The sequence below is a fragment of the Xiphophorus couchianus genome, chromosome 23 (genome assembly GCF_001444195.1).
Source record: "Xiphophorus couchianus chromosome 23, X_couchianus-1.0, whole genome shotgun sequence".
In the NCBI taxonomy this organism is placed as follows: Eukaryota; Metazoa; Chordata; class Actinopteri; order Cyprinodontiformes; family Poeciliidae; genus Xiphophorus; species Xiphophorus couchianus.
The window spans coordinates 15,223,176-15,245,123 of NC_040250.1; the positions used below are offsets into that span (position 1 = coordinate 15,223,176).

Below are 21,948 nucleotides of genomic sequence, written 5' to 3' on the forward strand. Positions count from 1 at the left end.
AATTCTCTAAACGGGAATGAAATGGCTATTTAAAAATAATAAAAATAATAACAATAGCCTAATATGTTTAAGAGCTGCGGGAATGATTTAAGTATGCATTTTTATTTATTTATGTTTTTCTAAATCTTTTACAACTTTATTCTCTACATGTTAAGGTCCTCGTAGCTTTTCATTGTTGATTTGCTTTTTCTTAAACGAAACGGCTATTTGGCTGCCACGTCACTGCACGAGGTTTGTTTGGTGTTGTAATCCCAAGCAATCACTAGACCTCTGACAACACATAAACTCACACCTAACGATAATTTACACTAGCACGTTAATTAACCCAACATGTTTAGGTAAATTGGATTAAAAAAAACAAACACTTATTTTAGAGTGTGGAAATAATACGCAGACAAGCCGGAGAAAAAGCACAGAGGAGACTCAAGGGATTCTAATGTTTGACTTTTGAGGCAACAGCAAAACCAAATTCACCATGGTGATTTAAATAATAATAATAATAATAATAATAATAATAATAATAATAATAATAATAATAATAATAATAAAGGAAGAAAGAAAGAAAGAAAACGAGAAAGACGAAGAGAAACACTTGTTGACACCGTTCATGGTTTTTATTCATTTAAATTTGAATTTAAAATCGAAGGGTAAATATCTCAATGAGAGTTTGAACATTTATTAACTTAATAGCTAATCTCTTATCAACTTTAAAAAGTAGACGAATTTACTTTATAGTAATTTCAGTTGTTTTGTTGTAACACGACTTCACCCACTGTGCATTTTAAAGTCATTTTTTATTGCCACCATTATGAATAAATAAATAAATAAATGGCATTTGCCTCAAAATCTTTGGTGAAATGAAATCCACACGAGAACGACTACATATAATTTAGCGAGGGCATCGCAGTAATGACTTGCTTCCTGCGCTGTTGGGTTTGCCCGGTCCTCCTGGCCCGCGGTCAGCTGATCCAGGCGGACCCGTCTCCTTATTAAAGCGCCGCGGATTAAAAGATCAAACGACCGCAGGCAGGTTGTGTTCGCCGGGATGACGAGCGGATGAGAGGCAGGAATGAGTTGTGACAAGTCCGGTGGTTGAGCGGCTCTGTCAAGCGGTGCGTCAACCCCGGTGAATCACCGAGGAAGGAGGAGGGAGAGGATAACGAGGGAAGAAGAGGAGACAAGGATGGAAAAGGAGGGCAGGAATGGGAGAAAAAGAGGAGGAGGAAAAGGCTACAAAAAGGCTCCGCCGTCATGCAGTCTGTCACACGGACCACACAAGTCAGCGAGAAAGCCCTGCGTTAGACTCATCATATGACGTGTTGATTTTTTTTATTTCAGGAAAACACGCATCTAAAGACGGAGGGAGGACATCACCTGTTGACTTATCTCCGTTTGTTTTCCCCTCTCAGAAAGTTGAGCCAAGACGTCAAGAAAATTTCTTTGATTTTTTTTTTTTTTTTTTACCCTCAACAACGGAATAAACAGAGCTGGAGATGATGAGCAGCTTTTGTAGAGGTAAGACCATTAGCATTTGATTTTTATAAGCTGTAAAAGCAACTGTGATGTCAGTTGAACTCTTCAAAAATGTTTGACTTATTTATCCCCCTCCCACGTCCTCCCCCCCAAAAATTAATGACTTGCAAATTGGCCTTAAATGCAGGGGCGTCTCCGGTAAATACTGTCAGGGGTGTCCATGGGTTGGGGGGCACATCAAAACCAAACGTCATAGTAGAATCTAAAGACTTTGTTTATTCATGTTGCAATGAAAGGACTTAAAATGTTGGTCAAATGAAAACAAATCTTAAAAACACAAGATGATTTGGTAGAGCATGTTTGTTCAATTTAACGCCACCACAAAATTCACTGGCTACGAATACAACAGCAGCTCTGTTTTCTAACATAAGTCTGTTATATTGGAATTATTTACAGACCTTTTTTATATAGTAAACTATGATTGAACAATGCAAAAAATAAAACGGCAAAGAAATTAATAAATAATTCATAAAAAGAGATGGCTAGATGAGTGTGAAGTACTAAAGTTGGGGAGTAGCACACTTGATTTATAAATAAATACTCGTGCACTCATCCGTCTTACATAAATATCAATTTATTAAGTATTAAAATAAAATAATCAATGTCAGGTGTAGACAGGTGGCACCACTGCCAAAACCTGATACAGAACAAAAATTCAATCAAACACTGAACAAATTCATTACAAATAAAAAAAATGTGTTCAGGTTGAAAATTGTGAGCGTAAAACGACGGAGAAAAAAGCAAAAGTTAAAAGCTGAATGTGTGACAAGGTTGAAGGGGGTCAGAGCAGCCAGATCCCCCTGTCTAGTTAACTGTCACTGATATGAGAAAGTACATGATTCACTTTAGTCAGGGTGTGGGAGGACACACACACACACCCCCACACGCCCCCGCACACACACACACATAGTGTTTCCTCTTGGGATGACTGGCCTGGCTGCTTCTCCTCGTCTATAAAAGGAAGGAAAATGTTAAAAAAAAAGGAAATGAAAGAAAGACAGAAGGAGAATCTGTGGGAAAATCATTTTCTCTTTTCTACCTTCATCCTTTGACCAGTCTGGGTAGCCAGAAAGTGGAGAATATTAAACTATCAGCAAATTCAGTAGAACTTTTAAAGGATAATAAATATAAAGCTAAGCTGCTTCCCTTGACACGCAGAGCAAATAAATACACAATAAGACATTGCCTTTGACTCTCAGAGCATTAATCTCTCCAGGTTCAACCGTGTCTGACTCCACACAGCTCCTTTCCTGCCTGATGCTGCAGAACACACTCTCACACTGTCAAAAGACAAAAAAGAAAGAAAAAAAAAACTGCATGGAGGCTTGCATTAGACTCGGTGTGTTTCAGATAAAACCTTTAGTGTGTCTTGGATCAGGGAGCTCCAATCAGAGGAAACAAAGGAAGCAGGAGAGACAGAGGGAGATGTGGAAAAAAAGGGAGGATAAACTGAACTCCTTCACATCTTCTGATTCGCTCAAGCCAATTCTTCACGGTGCATACAAGAAGTCAGGAAGGTTTGTGGCGAAGAGGTTACGTTTGTGTGTGTGTGTGTGTGTGAAGGACAGGAAGGAGAAACAGATAAAAGGAGAGGGGAAACTGGCTGCAGAGGGGTTAATGCAGTGCAGATTGACAGAAGTTAGGAGCACCCAGAGGGGAGGGGAGGCGAGGGGAGGGGGGGCTGATATAAAATGAGTCGGTCACGCTTTGAACAGTTACACATGCTGTTTACATTTTTCCCAAATTAACATGGCCCCTCGCTTCAGAAAACTCTCCCTCCCCTCCACCTTTTCCTCTCCCTCCTCCCCCTCTATCCTACCAGACTCTAACATGTCCTTTCCTCCCCAAAACCTGAAAAGTTCCCATCACAAAACCAATTAAAATGTTTTCTTAAATCATACACAGTTAGTTCTTTTATTCTCCAGCTGGTACATTTTGAGCGTAAGGTTCTGAACATAAAAACACAACTGAGAGAAAAAACTCAAATAAATCACACTTAGCACACAGAAGTGTAAAATTCAGCCTGACAATGATACAGCAGACAATATGTTCCTTGTTTTCTCCGCGAGTCCAAATCCCTAAAGGTTTTATTCTGCATTTCAACTTAGTCCACAAAGATTTAGAGACTGAACTGAACTGTTTCTCCGAATAATCTCAACAACCTGTCCAAAATAACACAAAGTTACACGTACAAGGGCAGCAGCCCAGGGCCCAGCGTGTTGGGGAAGCAAAGATTTATCTAGTTATTTTTTTATGAATGCTTATTTTACAAACATTTCATGAAGATCTGCCAGGGGACATTTTAAACAAACCATGCATCAATTCTTACCAGCTGATGTGCAAGCCTACCTATCACGGTGCAGTATTGTAGGACAAAAAAATTATAATAATTTGTAGATATGGGACTGAAACTGGCTCCAGCCCAGAGCCCCCAATAGCTGTAAATTTGGCTCTCTATGAAGTCGTACATTTTTTTCTCTTAAAAACACATTTGTTATAAAATCACACCTGTATACTGAAGTATGGATTCCCACTGCAGGATTTCACAAAATACAAGGCTGTAGAGAAAATCTGCTTCGTGTACAACAGGTACAAGAATCGAGATGATCAACAGGATTTAATAAACTCCCTTCTAACTTTCACTGAAGTCAAGCGAATTCCATGTTTTATATTTTCCAAATATTTGACAAACCCAGGCAGTGTCCTTATACGTACGTCTCAAAAGTTTTGCCACAGATGTACAGATTACAAGTAAACCCACTTGAAGAAAGGATTGGATTAAAAAAGTAAATAAAAAAAGGGGGGAAAATATAAATGTGCTCAAAGGAACTCTGAATATGTCTTTTGTGATGACACTGGGAGAATGTGTTCATGGAAACTTCTTTTCTTTTGCAGGGTAGATTTGATCTGGAGTAATTATTGGTTTACAACTGAGAGCAAAATAAATGGAAAACATGAAATGTTTTAAAGATGGTGTCTAATGTGAGCTGGCTTCATTTTACCGAGAAGCGCAGCTGGTAGCTTTAAAATCCAATAGCAACTCGTATCAGAAGAACTATTTCACTTAGCAGCAGTTCAGTTTAGGTTTCTACTGTTCAGCGTTTTAAGGAACCACATTGCAATCCTTCACATTTCACATGTTTGATCCAGACTCACTGAAGCTTCAAAACACGAACGTCATCTGAAACAGTACTGATTAAATGTCGTGCAGTTTGACTGCAGGTGTGCAGCAGCAAAAACCAATGGAGACTAACGTCTCAGCACTTGGTATTTAATTTTTAATAATGTATTTGTATTTTTGGGAAAACATTTACCTGGGAAAATAAATGCTAACATGGAATCTAATGAAAATGAAACAATTTAAAGTCAATCTTGAGTTCTTGTTTTTGGAATGAGTTAGTGTTGAACTGACTTTATTTTTGTGCAAGAAAACCAAGTTTGTTAGCTTGCCTTTTTGATGAAAACAGTAAATATTGTAAAATTACTTTTTTTTTTCAATTGCTGACATGTAAAGCTTTTTTGAGAGTAGATGAATTATAATCTTGGTGTAAACAGAGCTTACAAAACAACATCTACAAGTAGAAAAAAAGGCAGACAGAGCATCATAAGGAAACTATTTCTGTTATAAACACATTTTGAAACAGAGAACTTCCAAGAATGCAACTTGTGGCTTTTAGTTTTGGCACCCAAAACCTCCAAGAAGCTGCAAATTTCAAAAAACATAAGCAGCAGGTAGGGCGCCTTAGAGAAGTTTTTATGTTCATTGAAGGTTTTCTCATTTTGTTGTGTTGCGACCACAAACGTGGGTGAATTTTAATTATTTTTTATTTTTTGTTAGACCAATACAAAGGATAGATGTGAGTTGGAAGGAAAGTTATGTGTTTTTAAAAGTTTGGCTGTATGCTCAGGGTTATTGTCCTGCTGGAAAAGCTTCTACAGAGCATGATGTTGCTACCGCCAAGTGTCATAGCGACATAAAGTTATTTGGTTTAGCATTCATCACTTTTGTCCCACATTACAATTTTGCCTGACTTTGTTCATGTTGAAATTTGTGATAGAGATCTCAGGACAAAAAGCGAAAAAGTCAGATCTGTTAAAGATCCTAATATATCAGATATCGTGTGATAATTGCGTGCCTTCTGCAGACAACTGCTTGCACTAGATTTTATTTTGGGCCATCAAAGTAAAGGATGTTTAAATGCAAACGCATGCAACACTTTGTAGATTTTCATTAGCAAAAGAAAATAACATTTGAAACCCAAAGACAGCACATCTCAAGTTTCTTGTCCAACAGAGCCATACACACATAGACTTTACAGTAACTTCCATTGGTCAATTAATTAATCTAATATATTTAAGTAAATTGGACCCAAAACCTAGAAGAGTGGAATTATTGACATTGATGTAGAAAATTTGGAGAGGCCACTTACAAAACAAGGCGGTCTAAGCAAGGGAAGAGGAGGAGAGTCTGATGTCTAAGGCGGATTTGGAGAAAAGACTGAGACGAATGAGGCGACAATGAAATTGAAACCAAACACAGCAATAAAAAAATGAAGCAACAGGAATGTTCAGATTTTTAAAAAAAAGAAAAAAAGATTAGCTTATAAGGTGAAGCAGGAGAGACAACAAGGCGAGAGAAGAAACAAAGCAGAGGATGTGGCATTTACGACACTAAGAAATGGAGTTTCTGGGAATAAACATAATTTTTATAGGATCTCTTTTATTGGACTGTTTTCTGTTGCGCTTGTTTTGGGTCACTGATGTTTCTGAGTGTCTCCATTGTTAGGGGTTTTATGAGCAAACGCCGACAAAGAAATCTCCAGAGAGAAAAGAAGGGAAAAGTACATGGATTAGTGCTTGTATGTCCATTTTTAGATGCGTTTTAGGTGCAGCGATGCCTTTGGATACATGGATTTGCGGCACAGTGCACACTTTGGATGCTTGTGTGTGTGTGTTGAGTTAGCAAAGGAATGTACACGCTTGATTGAGGACAGGCTGCACATAAATCTGGCCTTTAACTGTACACAGACACACAACAATGACCCCAAGCCCACATGTGTCTGTCCTTTTCGCCTGTGCCTCTGTCCCCTCACATCAGCGTCCTCATCCGTCTCTTTGCCTCTTATTGTTCAGCATTCAGGAAAGTGATGTGATAGACAAAAAAAAAATCACCAAGTTATAAAATGACTGTAATCTATTAACAGATATGTGGAAAATGAAGCAGCTTGACTAAGTTTGGCTGTGATGAGTTGTTCCCAGAGGCAGAAGGAGCCTCCAGCTGCCACGTTAGCCGCATGACAGTAATTATGCAAATCGGGATAGAGGATGGGTGTTTTATATTTAAAAAAAAAGACATAAAAAACATTTTTATGTGTGCACTGAAATATTTAGTAAACACATGTGGCAGAACATAATAAGCTTGCTTTCTGTATAAGAATTTAAATGCTAAATTTCCATCGATTTTAAAAAAATATTTTAGTTTGAAGCAGCCAAACGTCCTTGTAATCAATTTATCTTCACCAGTATTTTTCTCCCATGAACTTTGGCTGCTTTTCACTCATTTTCAATCGTAATTTTCAGACCTACTGATGATTTTCCAATGTTTTGGTTTGTTTGCTAAGGCACTTAACTCTGACCTATGACTCATGCAGGCATGAGAAAAGTCAAACTCCTTGCAGGCTAAATATGAGGTGAACGTGGGATGAATGACTCAGGCAGTTTGCGCAGTATGTACATCAGTTAAAGATGACTATCAAAGACCCATGGGTGGAAAATGCCAAATATTTTAACTAACACATTTTCCTCATTTCTACCACTCACCAATAACCTGACTTATTTAGCAGAATATTAAATCTAACAGGCAGGACAGAAGCATGTTTAAAAAAAAAAGTAGTGCAATGCCGCTGATATGTTTGTAAATAACCCATGTTTTTATTTATTGGGTCTACAAAAAAAAGTAAGCTGGAGCTAATTTGCGTCTGTAGCTTAGAAACACAATTTCTGGGGTTAATTGCCTCTGAGGGTGGAAGTTGTGACCATGGCTTTGCTGTGCAGATGGTTTGATACGGTTCTGAATAAAATTATGCCGATTTTCGCTGTGGTTTAGATTTATTTTACTGCAGTTTTGTCTCCTTTCTTTGTGTTTTCCATCGTTACCCACACTTTTTTAGTCTCGCTGTTGCCGTGTGGGCTGAGGTTTTTTTTATTAAGACGCTTGCTGAACGAAAGTCAATAAACATTAAATAGAGTTAATATTAATGTTATAGCAGCTAATCTTTTCAGGCAGTAGGTTTATACTTGATATCGTCTTAACTTATTTTGAATAAGATGGCTGAGTAAAGAGGACTGATAAAACTTTGGTCAATTGTATATTAAACTTAAGATATGAATGAAAACAAGCTGTTACGCAGACATGAAAGGATAATACTGCAGGGCTGTAAAGGAGCAGAGAAAGGCATTCGTGATCTCCACAGTAGGAGTAATATTTTATAGTCTGAACATTTCAATCTGACTTGGATCTTTGTTTTGTCAGGTCAAGTGTTTAAACAGTAGAAAAGGGATTCATTTGGATTTTCCTCATTTATTGTTATAATAAATTATTATTATTTGCCCTTTCATCACATTTTTGGCTCATGCCGTTAGTGCAAAATATGTTTTACAGCAGGTTTTCAGCAAGCAGGTTGTGCAACTGTAGATTCAACACAATCCCAGCTTTTAAAACACTACTGCTCCTAATCGTGTTTCCATTGCTTAATCTTTTGTTGGTGTGTGTTTGACACTGACATTTCTGAGTCTTTTTCACCTCTATAATATGGACCGGTTGCATTTTTAGCCATGTTTCATTTTACTATGAGTCTTTTATTTTCTAGCATTTTTTTTTTAGATATAGTCAAAAATAATGATTGCTCTTGTTTGAATTTATTTTCTGTCTTCACTAAAACATTTTATGATTTATGTGGCTCAATAGTTACTTTAATAAATCTATATACAAAATATTTGATTACGTAGTTCAATTACTTATTTATTCGCAATTTCCACAGATTCAAAGTAAAATTAAACATCTTCCCAAAAACGTATTGCTTCCCTCAGACTGTTAAATATTTCTTATGTGTCTGACTTCAAATCTCTTACAGGCTGAAATTTAAAGTTAGAGTGTTTTTTTTTTCACTGTAATATGATTTCAGTCTGTCATGAGAACATTTTATGGAGTTTTACATTTCTCCTGTCGAGTGTGAGTGGGTGGAAGCACATTAAAAGTAATGCACCATAAGTGAATTTATTCGTTTTTATTAGTGAGTTGAATGGGAACTTTGCAGAATGGATTTTTTTTTAGTACAACTTATAAAAAGACTTTCTTTTTACTTTGAGACATTAAATCAGACTCTACTTTTCCTGTTGTAGGTCAGTTAGTTACCTATTTTTTACATTTTTTGTTAAATAGCCGAATAATCAGAGAACTATAGATTTTTAAAAAATGTATTTAAATTCAGAACGTTACATGAATTTTCTTAATGTTGGTTAAAATTGTCTTTTAATCTGTGTAACTTGGGTCAAACATTTTGGATTCCCTTTCCTTGTGATGTCATTTAATTTGTGAAATTCACCAGTTAATTCTGCAGCAAAACAGCCCACAACATAATGCAGCCACCACTCTACTTCATAGATGGGATTGGACTTGCAAAATTATTACATCCTGAGAATGCTTTTAAAGTCACTCAAAGAAGCTGTATGTTTGAGGTGTTTTTCTAATAAACATCCACATGTGTGCCTTGATTTAACTTAAATATTGTGAATTAACCTATCAACAATTATTTTAATGCATAGTAATCTTAGTGCATGTAAATCTCTAATACCTTGTTCATATCCTGGCATTTAGGAAATCTAAATAATTTTGCTAATCCTGTTTGACCTAAACCAAAATGTTTAGTCTGACTTGATGTCAGATAGTGAGAAAGAAGGTTATGTGTCTTTTTAGTGTATGTAAATATCTGGTTTCACTGTAACTAATATTACCTGGTTTTGTTCTCCGCTGCAGCTCCTCTGCAGCAACAGAGTCAAAGCATGTAGCAAATTTAAGTCTGGAAAACACAGCTTGGGCTCGTTTACGGTTAAATCCAGTCTCCAAATTTATACCCAGATCATGACAATCTACTTTAGCCTTCCTAATCAATGTCACATGGGAAACAATAAACATAAATTTCAGCCTGATTAACAACATCTTCTGTGCACGTACATTATGTTTTCTCTCTGCTTGGGAGCGCTTTCAAGTGGTTAGAGTGATGGAAGGCAACCTTTTTTGGCAGCCACTTTTTCCTGGAGCAGACCGGTTACATTTACTTGCGCATGGTTTTCCCACCGTACCAAATTCTCTTTAAGTGCTTGTTTGAAACCTCAAATGGTGGTGCATGTTGTGAAAGATGACATACCAGCGCTCTCAGATGGAAGTGGTACAACATCCACAAACACCAGGTCACTGGTTTACCAAAACACCGTCTGGGTTGTAAAGTATCCCGCCCTTACGAGGATCGTTTTGCCCCAAAACTTATCCTTATGCCCTAAACTTCAACTCTGACCTCTGACCCTCGGTTGGTGTTTAATTTAAACCTATTTGGGGCTCAGAAGCTGTGCATGTTCCGCTTTTTTGGTCTGCTCTGCAGATGGCAGCCAGATTCCAGAGTGCCACATCTGACATTACACCAGAGAATCAACCAAAGACAAAAATATGATGTGCTGTGAATAACAGTGCTCCCATGTGTGTGTGTGTGTGTGTGTGTGTGCAGCTCAGATATGTATGTGCATCTGCTGTAGGATGCACAGATGCGGGTCATGGTCAGCCATTGGAGGGAACCCCGGTGTTGCTGTAATGCAATCCTCCCACTGAGAATGTTCTGGTTTCATCCCTGCCCTGTGGAGTGTGCTTCCACTGCCAGGTACACGGAGTCGGCCTCGAACCCGCAGGGCTCTCCTTGAAGTCAGCCGATATGCCGACTGTACTGTAGTTACTCAATCTAATATTATATAACAACAAAACAGCTCGGAGTCTGAATTATCTCAGTTTACTCGTACAAAGAGAGATTGTTTTCAGCTGCAGCAAAGGTTGCCTTCATACATGTCAGAGCTCAATCAAAACAACAAGAGCCTTTCACGTCTGGCAATCATCTCCTGAGCATGTGGTGGCAGACAAAGGGAGCCACTAGCAGTAGTTTGGGCTTATTTTTACCAGGAGTGCTATTCCTTCCTCTCCCCGGGACTCATTTTCTTTGCTACCTGTTTATACCCTTTTTAATGCAACCTACTTACTTCTAGGGCTGTTTACTGAGTCACTGGTGCTGTGGTGAGTTCTGGGGGGTAATTCAGGATGCTCTGCGGCACCAGGAGCTGCTAATGTGCAGCTGAAAGATGCGCATTGCATCTGACAGGTGATGAGGCTTTTGCAGTTAGGGAGAACGGAGGAGGTTTTGTTGGCAGATGCTGGCCTGGTTGACTGATTTCGAGGTGTGTGTCTGTGTGGGAACATGCGGGAGCTGCTACTTGGCTAGACCTCAGTAATTTAGATAATAGTCTGGGGGAGGATTTTTTTTTTTTATGCTATCAACAACTGAAGGTTAGCAGGTAGCGGAAACATTAGCAGCTACATTGCCTTGAGACGAGCAGTTAGGGAGTTGTTTGTTCAGGTTTTGTCCATGTCAGCACAGCGACAGGCGTTTCTAATCTTGATTTAATTTGAAACTGCCAACTTCCCAATCTGTCATTCAATCTTCCAGGAAAGTTCATTTGGCAAATATGTTTTGAAGTGAGGTTTAGCCTGCTGGGTGGGTTGAGATATCTTGGGAAATACAGGTAAAAGCCAGTAAATTAGAATATTTTGAAAAACTTGATTTATTTCAGTAATTGCATTCAAAAGGTGTAACTTGTACATCATATTTATTCATTGCACACAGACTGATGCATTCAAATGTTTATTTCATTTAATTTTGATGATTTGAAGTGGCAACAAATGAAAATCCAAAATTCCGTGTGTCACAAAATTAGAATATTGTGTAAGGGTTAAATTTTGAAGACACCTGGTGCCACAAACTAATCAGCTGATTAACTCAAAACACCTGCAAAGGGCTTTAAATGGTCTCTCAGTCCAGTTCTGAAGCCTACACAAACATGGGGAAGACTTCAGATTTGACAGCTGTCCAAAAGGCGACCATCGACACATTGCACAAGGAGGGAAAGACACAAAAGGTTATTGCTGAAGAGGCTGGCTGTTCTCAGAGCTCTGTGTCCAAACACATTAATAGAGAGGCAAAGGGAAGGAAAAACTGTGGTCAGAAAAAGTGTACAAGCGATAGGGATCACCACGCCCTAGTCAAGATTGTGAAAAAAAACCCATTCAAAAATGTGGGGGAGATTCACAAGGAGTGGACAGCTGCTGGAGTCAGTGCTTCAAGATCCACCACCAAGAGACGCTTGAAAGACATGGGTTTCAACTGCCGCATACCTCGTGTCAAGCCACTGTTGACCAAGAAACAGCGCGAAAAACGTCTCACCTGGGCTAAGGAAAAAAAGAGCTGGACTGCTGCTGAGTGATCCAAAGTCATGTTTTCTGACGAAAGCAAATTTTGCATTTCCTTTGGAAATCGAGGTCCCAGAGTCTGGAGGAAGACAGGAGAGGCACAGGATCCACGTTGCCTGAAGTCTAGTGTAAAGTTTCCACCATCAGTGATGGTTTGGGGTGCCATGTCATCTGCTGGTGTCGGTCCACTCTGTTTCCTGAGATCCAGGGTCAACGCAGCCGTCTACCAGCAAGTTTTAGAGCACTTCATGCTTCCTGCTGCTGACCTGCTCTATGGAGATGGAGATTTCAGGTTCCAACAGGACTTGGCGCCTGCACACAGCGCAAAATCTACCCGTGCCTGGTTTACGGACCATGGTATTTCTGTTCTAAATTGGCCAGCCAACTCCCCTGACCTTAGCCCCATAGAAAATCTGTGGGGTATTGTGAAAAGGAAGATGCAGAATGCCAGACCCAAAAACGCAGAAGAGTTGAAGGCCACATTATTAGAGCAACCTGGGCTCTCATAACACCTGAGCAGTGCCAGAAACTCATCGACTCCATGCCACGCCGCATTAATGCAGTAATTGAGGCAAAAGGAGCTCCAACCAAGTATTGAGTATTGTACATGCTCATATTTTTCATTTTCATACTTTTCAGTTGGCCAACATTTCTAAAAAATCCCTTTTTTGTATTAGCCTTAAGTAATATTCTAATTTTGTGACACACGGAATTTTGGATTTTCATTTGTTGCCACTTCAAATCATCAAAATTAAATGAAATAAACATTTGAATGCATCAGTCTGTGTGCAATGAATAAATATAATGTACAAGTTACACCTTTTGAATGCAATTACTGTAATAAATCAAGTTTTTCAAAATATTCTAATTTACTGGCTTTTACCTGTATGTGTCATCACAGTGACTTAGTCTTTATTATCGCAATTTGTAACAAGAGGATTTATGCTCCCAATTTGTTCTCTTTCTAATTATTTCCCCGGCTCCGTTTGTAGCATATTAAACAAAAAATGTGTTTTCTTCTTTAAATGCAGAGCCTTGCAAAAGTACACAGGCTGGACAAGAACAACATGAAACTGGGAAGAAGCCAAGAGAGCGTTGGTAACTCTGTAGGAGCTACAGATCCAAAGCTCAGGTTGGAGATCATGTTGACAAGACATCTATTAGTTATGCAGTTCACAAATTTGGCCCAAGGCTGTTGCTGAAAGAAGTATATTTGGCAGTTTATCAGAAGACGATGAAAGAGGGTAGTATGTGTTTTCCAGGCACAATAAAAACAACTTAAAAGAAATTTGATTTTGAGTCAACATAGCATGATACAAAGAGCAAAAAAGTAGATTTTGCATGACTCCACACACACCCTACTCCTCCCAATCCCCTTTAAAGACAGTTTTCTACTAAGATGAGACCAAAACTGAATTTTGTTCCACATCCCCACTTTGGCTCACAATGGTGGGAACGTCAGCATTTCTTTAACGGGGTAAGAAGAGCTGATCAGAGCTGATGGAAGATGAAAGGAGCTAAAACAGGATAAAAAGAACTGTAAGAGGCTGCAAAAGCCTTCCAGCAGGACGATGATCCTAAGCATAAAGCCTGAGCTACAGTGGATTGATACAAATTCATGTGTGGCCTAAATATATGCCAAATCTTGAAAACAGCTTTCCACCTAACCGACTATTTTGTAAAGAAGCGAGCCGTGAAATATTTTGGTGGAAACATCATGCTGTGGGAATGGTTTTGTTCAATAGCGACAGCGTTCAGAGTGAATGGAAAGACAGAAAACTTTAGACAGCGGTGGAGTTTCACCTTCCAGCAGGACAACAACCCTAAACATACAAACAGCGCTACAGTGGAAAGGTTTGTACAAAGGGCTGTACATTTTTGTCCGTTGAGTAGTATAGCATACATAAGAACAGTGAGTTTCTACCCAACCCTGTTTGGGAGTGGGCACCGATACGGCTGAGTCACAGGGAAAACGCGTTGGCTGTTTAAGGTCATTTCTCCATTCATCGGGCCCAACAGCGTGTTAAAGCTAAATGTTTTGAAATATGTCAGAGCGATTTCACTTTAGGTCTCTCGTTCTTCTTGTGGGGTCCATCGTGGAGGATGACAGGAACAAAAGGGAGGGAGCAGGAGAGCTAATCAGGGTTAATTGGTTGCAGTTTTTTCTTTTTTTCTAACCTGAGGCAGAAAGGAGACAGAGGAGAAACTCTGGAGGAAAAGGGAGGAAGGCTTAAGTACACTGTGACTAATTTAAAAGGAGAAAGGGATTGAATTGGCGGGGCAACAGGAGGGCCGACTGAGGTGTGTCTGAGCTGGATGGAGGCTGACTGAGCGCCAGAGAGAAATATTGTGCAATGCACTTTTCACACCTAATGAACAGCAGCATGTTTTAGGAGAATGAATCACGACTTTCTGTCTGGGCAACGACAGGATGAAAGGGAGCGCCAAGAGGATGGGAAAGGATGACGGAGTGCAGGAGGAGGAAAAAGTGTTGTGTTTGGAGAAATTTAGCAGGGAAAAAGGTGAAAGCATCCAAAGAGTGCAACAAAAAAACGGGAGACGGACGTACATGTAGTACCGTACTGTCGAACAATCACGCTTTCAGCTCCAATTTTCTCTGTTTGAAACCAGAGATTTGGGCTCTGAAAGGTTTCAGTGTTGCTACCCCCCACTTCCTCTGATCGCCCCGTTGTCTCTCTTTTCCTCAAACACACATAACATCACTGTATACAATCACAGCAATGTAATGCTAATCCACGTATATGATGTCGTCTGCAAACATTCTAGCAAACATTCTAGCAAACACTCACATGTAACCTAAAGCAGCTATACAAACAAGCTAAAACCTAAACAAGACAAGACGACAAACCGATGCAAACACCTTAATGTTTGTGATGGTAAAGAAAGCCACATGTCTTTGTTTTTGGGGGATTTTGGTCAGGAATGAACATACGTGTGAGCTTTTGTGTGAACCTTGAACATAGGAGACATTTGTTTTACTGCCTAGAGCTATTAAGCAAGGTTTTATTTAAAGCCAGAATAAACCTCCAGCAGCCAGAGACCTCTAAAACGAGATTGGAAACGGAAAAGGTTTCATTGGCAGTGTCGGATAACTCTGACCCCGGCAGGGTGCAACCGGGTTAAAGTCGTCGCCACACAGGCAATGAAATAAACCTGAATATTTTTTACAATTCCAACAAACAGGGTTATGGTGAAGTCTGGAAACCGCTGCTGAATGTTATTTCTGTCAATTTAGTCAGTAGATGTATTACAAAACTCGGTTTCCAATATAAATAATCTCAAAACATGTGAGAAAATAATAGCTGAAATAAATTCTGCCTCTTTGTTTTTAAAACAAATAACTCTGATGTGCGTGCTAACATTTGGACACCTAAGACATGCACGTCATTATAGAAGCATCTCTAATTGCCGGAGTTTTAATCAGCCTTTTTCTTTTGATTTCCCCCCACAGTCCGTCAGCTGCTGGCGGTGCTGCTGGCTGCTGCCGTGGCAACGGCCGTGGATCCTTCCCACAACCTGGCCAGCGAGAGAAGTTCGATCGAAAGCACATACGAGCTGACCAAATACCTGGAGTACCAGCTCAAGGAAATCAAAGACGTATATGTGAGTAATTCTTTGAGATTATTTTCATACAAAATAGTTACACACTAAGATACAAATTTTTCATGAAACTTGAAATGTAATTGTTTTTATTTAACAAAGTCACTCTTACTGGCAGGTAACCACAAAATAAATGTGCCTAAAGGATTACTAAAATGTACGCTTTCCTCTGAATGTGGATCAGGCTGTCCAGAAACCTTTCATTAGTAGGCCAATTAATTAATTAATGATTCTTGTTTACCTGAGGTATAAATATGATGTGACACAGAGGTCTATTTCTCCTTTCTCTACAAAATGGGAAAAACAAACATGACATTCAAGTAAAACATATGCAGATCTTTACAAGTTATAGAATGGCTACAAGACAGAAGATACTCACCTAATGTCATACTGACCCTTTGCACGTGACGTCACTCTGGTCGAAGCCTCGCCCACTCCGCCATGACGGACGTCAAAACAACCTGTGCGCTCCTGTAAAGCGTATCAAAAAACCGCACATCTGGTAGTCTAATATCGTTTTTATTAAGTTGATTTAGCAGTAAAAATGGTCACAGGGTGCTGCGCGGTCGGCTGCAGAGAAAGACAAGGATGAAAACCAAACGTGTTATTTTATAACTTTGAATGAGGAAAGATATGGCGGTGATGGATCAGCTCTGTCAGTAGTAATAACTGCTTAGCCCTCAGTGTGATCGCGGATTTTCAGGGAGCACTTTTTACAAGTTCAGAAGATTAACGTTCCTAAATTTTATAAGTAAGTATGATCAGAAATCAAATATTGCATTATGGGGAAGGTATGCGTCTAACCATTAGTAACCATGGAAACAATGCCGCACCGTCATGTAGCCTAGCATGTATGAAAAAAAACAAAACAAACTGGTTAGCATCTCGTCTAACAGGACCGTCTATGGTTCCCTAATCAGGTGTGTTACGTTCACAGACAAATTAGCTCGACTCGAACAAGTAGAAGCTATGAATAAACTGACAAAAACAACTTGGGAAAACAATTTTAGTTGCTCTGTAAAATACTCCCGTCCCTCACTTCCGACGTCCGTCATGGCGCCTCGAATGATTAAGTGACAAAGGGTCAATATATAACTTCAGTCTCCATAACAACCATTCAGCGCTATTTAAAAACCATTTCGGAATGATTTTGTCAGTAAAAAGACTTTTCTTTCCTGTCCTACATTCACAAACAGGAAAATATAAGTTTGCTAAACTCTACCAGAACTTTAACTGGAAGAATGTGATTAGGTGAAACCAGGAGATATTTGGGAAACAATGACTGAATATTTGGAAAAGCTCCTTATGCTCACTGTTGGGTATGTTGGAGGATTGTTTTCCTTCTGAAGATATGCAAATTTTTTTTTTTTTATTTTAAACCTGAAAACAAACATTTGTTTAAAATAATTGTATTAGGGTACTGAGATCCTAAATTTAAAGAATTATATGCAGTTCTTTGACTCTTCTCCAGGGATGAGAGAGACAGAAAAGAAACTGTTAAGAAAAGTTAGTTTATTTTAGCCAAACATTTGTTTTTCATTTATCCTTTCCTCTTGCTTAAACTGAAGTAAGTCAGATAAATCAAATTATTTTGACACTTCTAGCTTTACTTGAAATCCAGAAGACTTAAAAAAAAAAATTTATTGTTGATTTATGTCACTTATCAACTATTAATCTTCTCCTTTTGTTTGACCTGGCAGTAGCACTGATTTGGCAAAAATCAAATAGGACATTGTTTTTATTAGACAGAAAATCCATTTTGGTTTATTATTTTCCCCTTTTCTCAGCTGACCTGCTGCTTTTCTTTTTATTATTCCTGAGTTTTGAAGAATATTCCCACAGCAGCCTAGTTATTGAAGGATTTCATTGACTTTCAAGCGAAGAAAAAACAGTTCAAAGTGTTCAAATGATGTTTTTTTATGCTCCAAAGGTTTTTGCTAGCCTGCCTCACGAAGCCTTATTTTTCTAATTAATTTGCTGAGATATGGGAATGTGTCAGCAGAGCTCTGTTAATCCAAATCTGGCAGATTTTTATTCAAAACACTGTGGTTAACCCAGCTGTTTTGTAACTTTGTTGGGAAAGAAAACAAAGTCAAACTGCAAAGTTATCGTCACTCGTCGCTTTGTTTAATCTGCTGTTCTGCTTGTCTTAGTGTATTTCCAGTTTGTATGTATTGATTAACTGTGAAGGCAGCCCTGTTTCTAATAGTCTTCTTTATATTTTAATCATCTCTTTCTTTCTGCTTTTCCTCCAGCTGACATATCTGGGCCCGCCGTTCAATGAGAAAGACTTCTCTCCTCCTCGGCCCAACAGCACGGCTCTGACTCTTCCGAGTGCCGCCACCCGACTGGAGCTGTGGCACGGCCTGGAGAACCAAGCCCGACTCGCACAGAACCAGAGGGCCTACTCTATCCTGCTGGCTGCTGTCAGAGAGCTGGCCCGCTCCACTCTCTGCCCGTCCCTCAAAACATCCCTGCTGCACTTCTGCACCGGTCTGGATGGACTTCTGGGCTCCATTTCTGCACTGATGAACTCCCTCGGTTACTCGTCCCCCCCTCAAGCTGCAGCTGGCGAGCTGCAGTTCCCGCAGAGGGGTGCGGGGAGCAACCGGCCTGCTCCGCTCATGAGCCAGAGCCTGTACCGATCCAGAGATGGGTCAAGAACAGAGTCCAGTCAGCGTGGCAGCCAGAGAAGAAGTCGGATAAAGATGGTCAGAGAGAGGGAAGACGGCGACCAGATGGATAGAAGAAGAGGGAGAACGGGGAAGAAATCGGAGGCAAACACTGCTGTGGGGCAGAGTGGTGGACAGAGGGAGAAGGGAAGAGGAGAACGAGTGAGAAGAGAGGAGAGGGAAGAGCAAGAGGAGGTGCAGGAGCTGAAGGAAGAGGTGGACAACTGGGGCAGAAGGAGAAGATTGTTGAGTATAGAAGAGAATGAGGTTGAAAAGAACAGGGAGACTAAAATCAGAGTTGAAGTGTCGTATCTGGGCTCTGGAGAAACCATAAACCATCAGGAAACGAACAACCAGTACAGCTTCAGTCTGAACTCAGATCACCGAGACACCCTCAGAGATGACGGATTTATTTTAGAAACAAACAGCAGATTTGTTTTAAAGGGAGAAAAGGACACAGATATGGACTCGGCCTCTTCTTTCTCCTTCCAGCAGCACCAACGGCGCCCTCGCTCTCTTCTCTACCCCACCCTCCCACCTCCTCTCTCCACTCTCTCGCTCCTGTACCAGTTTGGAGTGGGTGAGGAGCACACCCTGCTCCCCCAGCCTGTCCCTCTTTCTCTACAGAGGGGCACCTCCCTTCTCTCTCCTCCTCTGAGTCCACTGCTCTCCTCTTCGTCCTCCTCCCCCTCCACCTCCTCGTCACTCCTGGCAGCTCGGCCAACGATGAACGATTTCGCAAGGAAGGTGGAGGGCTTCTGGATCCTGCGAGAGCTGCAGAGCTGGTTGTGGAGATCGGCCAAGGACTTCAACCGTCTCAAGAAGAGACTCCGAGGCTGAGACGTTTAGGTGGCCCAGACAAGGAGACAAAGACTCATAAAAGTACAGCAAGACGGAAATCTATTGTTTTCACAAAGTCTGAGAGGAAGCAACCAAGATCTCTCTAAGCACATTACCACATCTATACTGAACACATCCATTCATCCCGTACTGGAACCAGTGGATAAAGGACTTTTTTGGTTGGTCACCATTCCTGCTACTGGAACATAAAGCACACAAAGCCATGACAAGACTGTTCTGACCGCACATTGGAGGTTATTGAGATAAACTCACTGAGACTGGGTCTGAGTTACCGGACTTCACAGCTCATAAATCAACAGAAAAACCACTGTAGGTTGTTTGGCTTGAACAACACAGACGCAACGCAGCCTGGCCTGGTGACCGGCAGCAAGACAGACAGTGCAGTCATTGTGCACAAGCTGATTCAGTGACCTCACATGTGTGAATCAGCAAATATTCACTTTCTTTAAAGGAAGAAGGAAAAAAAATATGAATGGGCAAAAGACAAGAGGAGGAGGAAAAATGGCCAAAGGAACGATTGAGGCAGAGAGAAGGCATGAGTCAGGGAGTGATCACATATACTAACCAGCAGAAGGTTATTGCTGAGTAATTATTGAGGAAATTGTAGTTTACCGTAATCGCACAACAGAGCCACACATACAGTCCAAGCTGAGTGGCGAAACAAAATTTCGTCTCTGTTTTAGATTTGGTGCTCACAACTTAAGCTTTAATCTACTCAGATATCACCACTTTTTATAATCTGTATAATTTTAGAGGCTAAAAATAAAAACTTAAAATATTTTTGCAGTCCTGCTGCATCATATTTTAAGTTAGTGGAGGCACTTTCCCTTACAATAACTTTTATCTTATCAAAAATAAAATAAATGCAGTTCTTTTTTGGCCAACCTAATTGGGAAACCAGTGACTATTTAACCACTGTAGCTAACTTCTACAGTGGTTAATATTAAGAGACAAGTTCAGACCTTTTTGTTTTTGTTTTTTTCAGATTATATTTGTTTGTGCTTTGATAAAATTAACTTCTTTTTTTTTGTTCTAAAAAAAACATTTTCCCCAAATTTCAAATGAAACAATTTCATCATATCAGCTTTGTTAAACTACATCTTAGCACTTTTTTATAAGTAGTTAAATCCAGATTTTCAGAAAACTCAATAAGATTTCGATTTCCTGCTGTTAGCCTATTTTTTTTAAATGAAAAAAAAACAACAAAAATCTCTTTCAAATGTTTTATTTGGCATGTGGTTTTTTTAAATGCTACATGTACACAAACACACTAAAATCAAAAACTGTAATATCTATATTTTAGCTAAGTGTATACATTACAGGACCAGAACCTGCTAACTGAATTGATTAGCTACATGGAGTGTTAGTCTAGCTTTCTCCTTTCTGTTAAGCTTCTATATGCATATGTCATTGCATCTGTAGCTATTTGCAAACAAAGGCTGACACATTCCTCTAGTCTGCAAAATTTGTGAAATTGTGTTAACTAGATCCTACTTAGGGAAACTGCAAGCAGTGATAGCTGTCAAGAAACTTAAATAAACAAAGCTTGTCAAAAAGTTTTGTTTATTCAAGGGGAAAGTTAAAAAACAGATTACAAGAAAACTCAATATAAATATGAATTCACCATTCAACTTCTATTCTTACAAATAAACATGCATCTTACATAACCTTCCTTTCTAAAAAACAACTAAAGTGGTTAGATGTTTAGAGCAATGCGCCCAATCAATACACGCAAATATTATTAATCAAACATATCTTAAATTGGCTTATTTTTAACCTCATAGTATTGTAGCGATATTGCTTAAATGTAGACAAATAAAGGGTTTCAAATAACTTGTCCTTCATTTTGCCCCGTGGCACGTCTGAGTTTAACAGCTGGAGTATTTAAGCCATATGCTGGAAAGAAAAACTGAAGTAAATCAGTGAACTCAATGCCTTATGCCTTCAACTAGCCTTCAGACTGGATCACTTAAGACACATGCTTGTGCCAGGTGTTATGACAGCAAGTTCAAGACATGCTCACCACTCTGATATTCACTTTTCAAAATGTTGAAGTAAAGCTGTAAGTTGGCTTCACATTCCTAAACTCAAACCAGTCAGCTTTCCCTCCAAGCAAGTTAAAACATTTTGTTTTCAGAATAAATTTGTCGTCATGTGTTTGAAATGTGTGCTGTTATGGCCAAAGGTTATGGATCATATTGCCATTATTTATTGAACAAAAATGTTTATTTATTTTTCCTTGTGTGATAATACTGTATTGTAACTTTAGAGAGAATAAATACTAGGTTTTGTACACAGCGTGGTGTCATTGGTCATTTGGGATGCAGTAAATGAGAGAACTGGACTCTGAGGTCTGGGCGTTTTCTGAAAAACAAAGCTTAGTTCCCATTTGTGGTTGAAAAAGGAGGGGCAGGGGGGTTAGCAGAGGTTTTATTCGTCTGTCCTTGCGAAAATTTACGACCTTTTTCTTTTCATCTTTCCCTTCCCGTCTCCTAGTTGCACCATCCCACCTCCTATTTTACTTTCCTTTCTCGTCCAACTATCTCACGAGGCTCGTCTTCCCCCGACTTCCAAAAACAAAACAAAAAACCAACTATTGGCCATACCCGTGACAGAGCACATAAGGACAGGTACAAACACACCTTTCCTAATCCATCCAACAACCCGGCTGTCTTGTTGTGTCTGTTTTAATGCCGC

The 21,948-nt window shown here is 39.5% G+C and overlaps 1 protein-coding gene across 1 annotated transcript; it reads left to right on the top strand.

The window, feature by feature from the left end:
* Nucleotides 1–1,142: 1,142 nt before the first annotated feature.
* On the top strand, nt 1,143–21,549 carry clcf1 (cardiotrophin-like cytokine factor 1). Its single transcript, XM_028009458.1, has 3 exons — nt 1,143–1,515; nt 15,570–15,721; nt 17,974–21,549. Exons 1-3 carry the CDS (start codon nt 1,494–1,496, stop codon nt 19,228–19,230), a joined length of 1,431 nt encoding a protein of 476 aa, XP_027865259.1. The 5' UTR covers nt 1,143–1,493; the 3' UTR covers nt 19,231–21,549.
* Nucleotides 21,550–21,948: the final 399 nt, after the last annotated feature.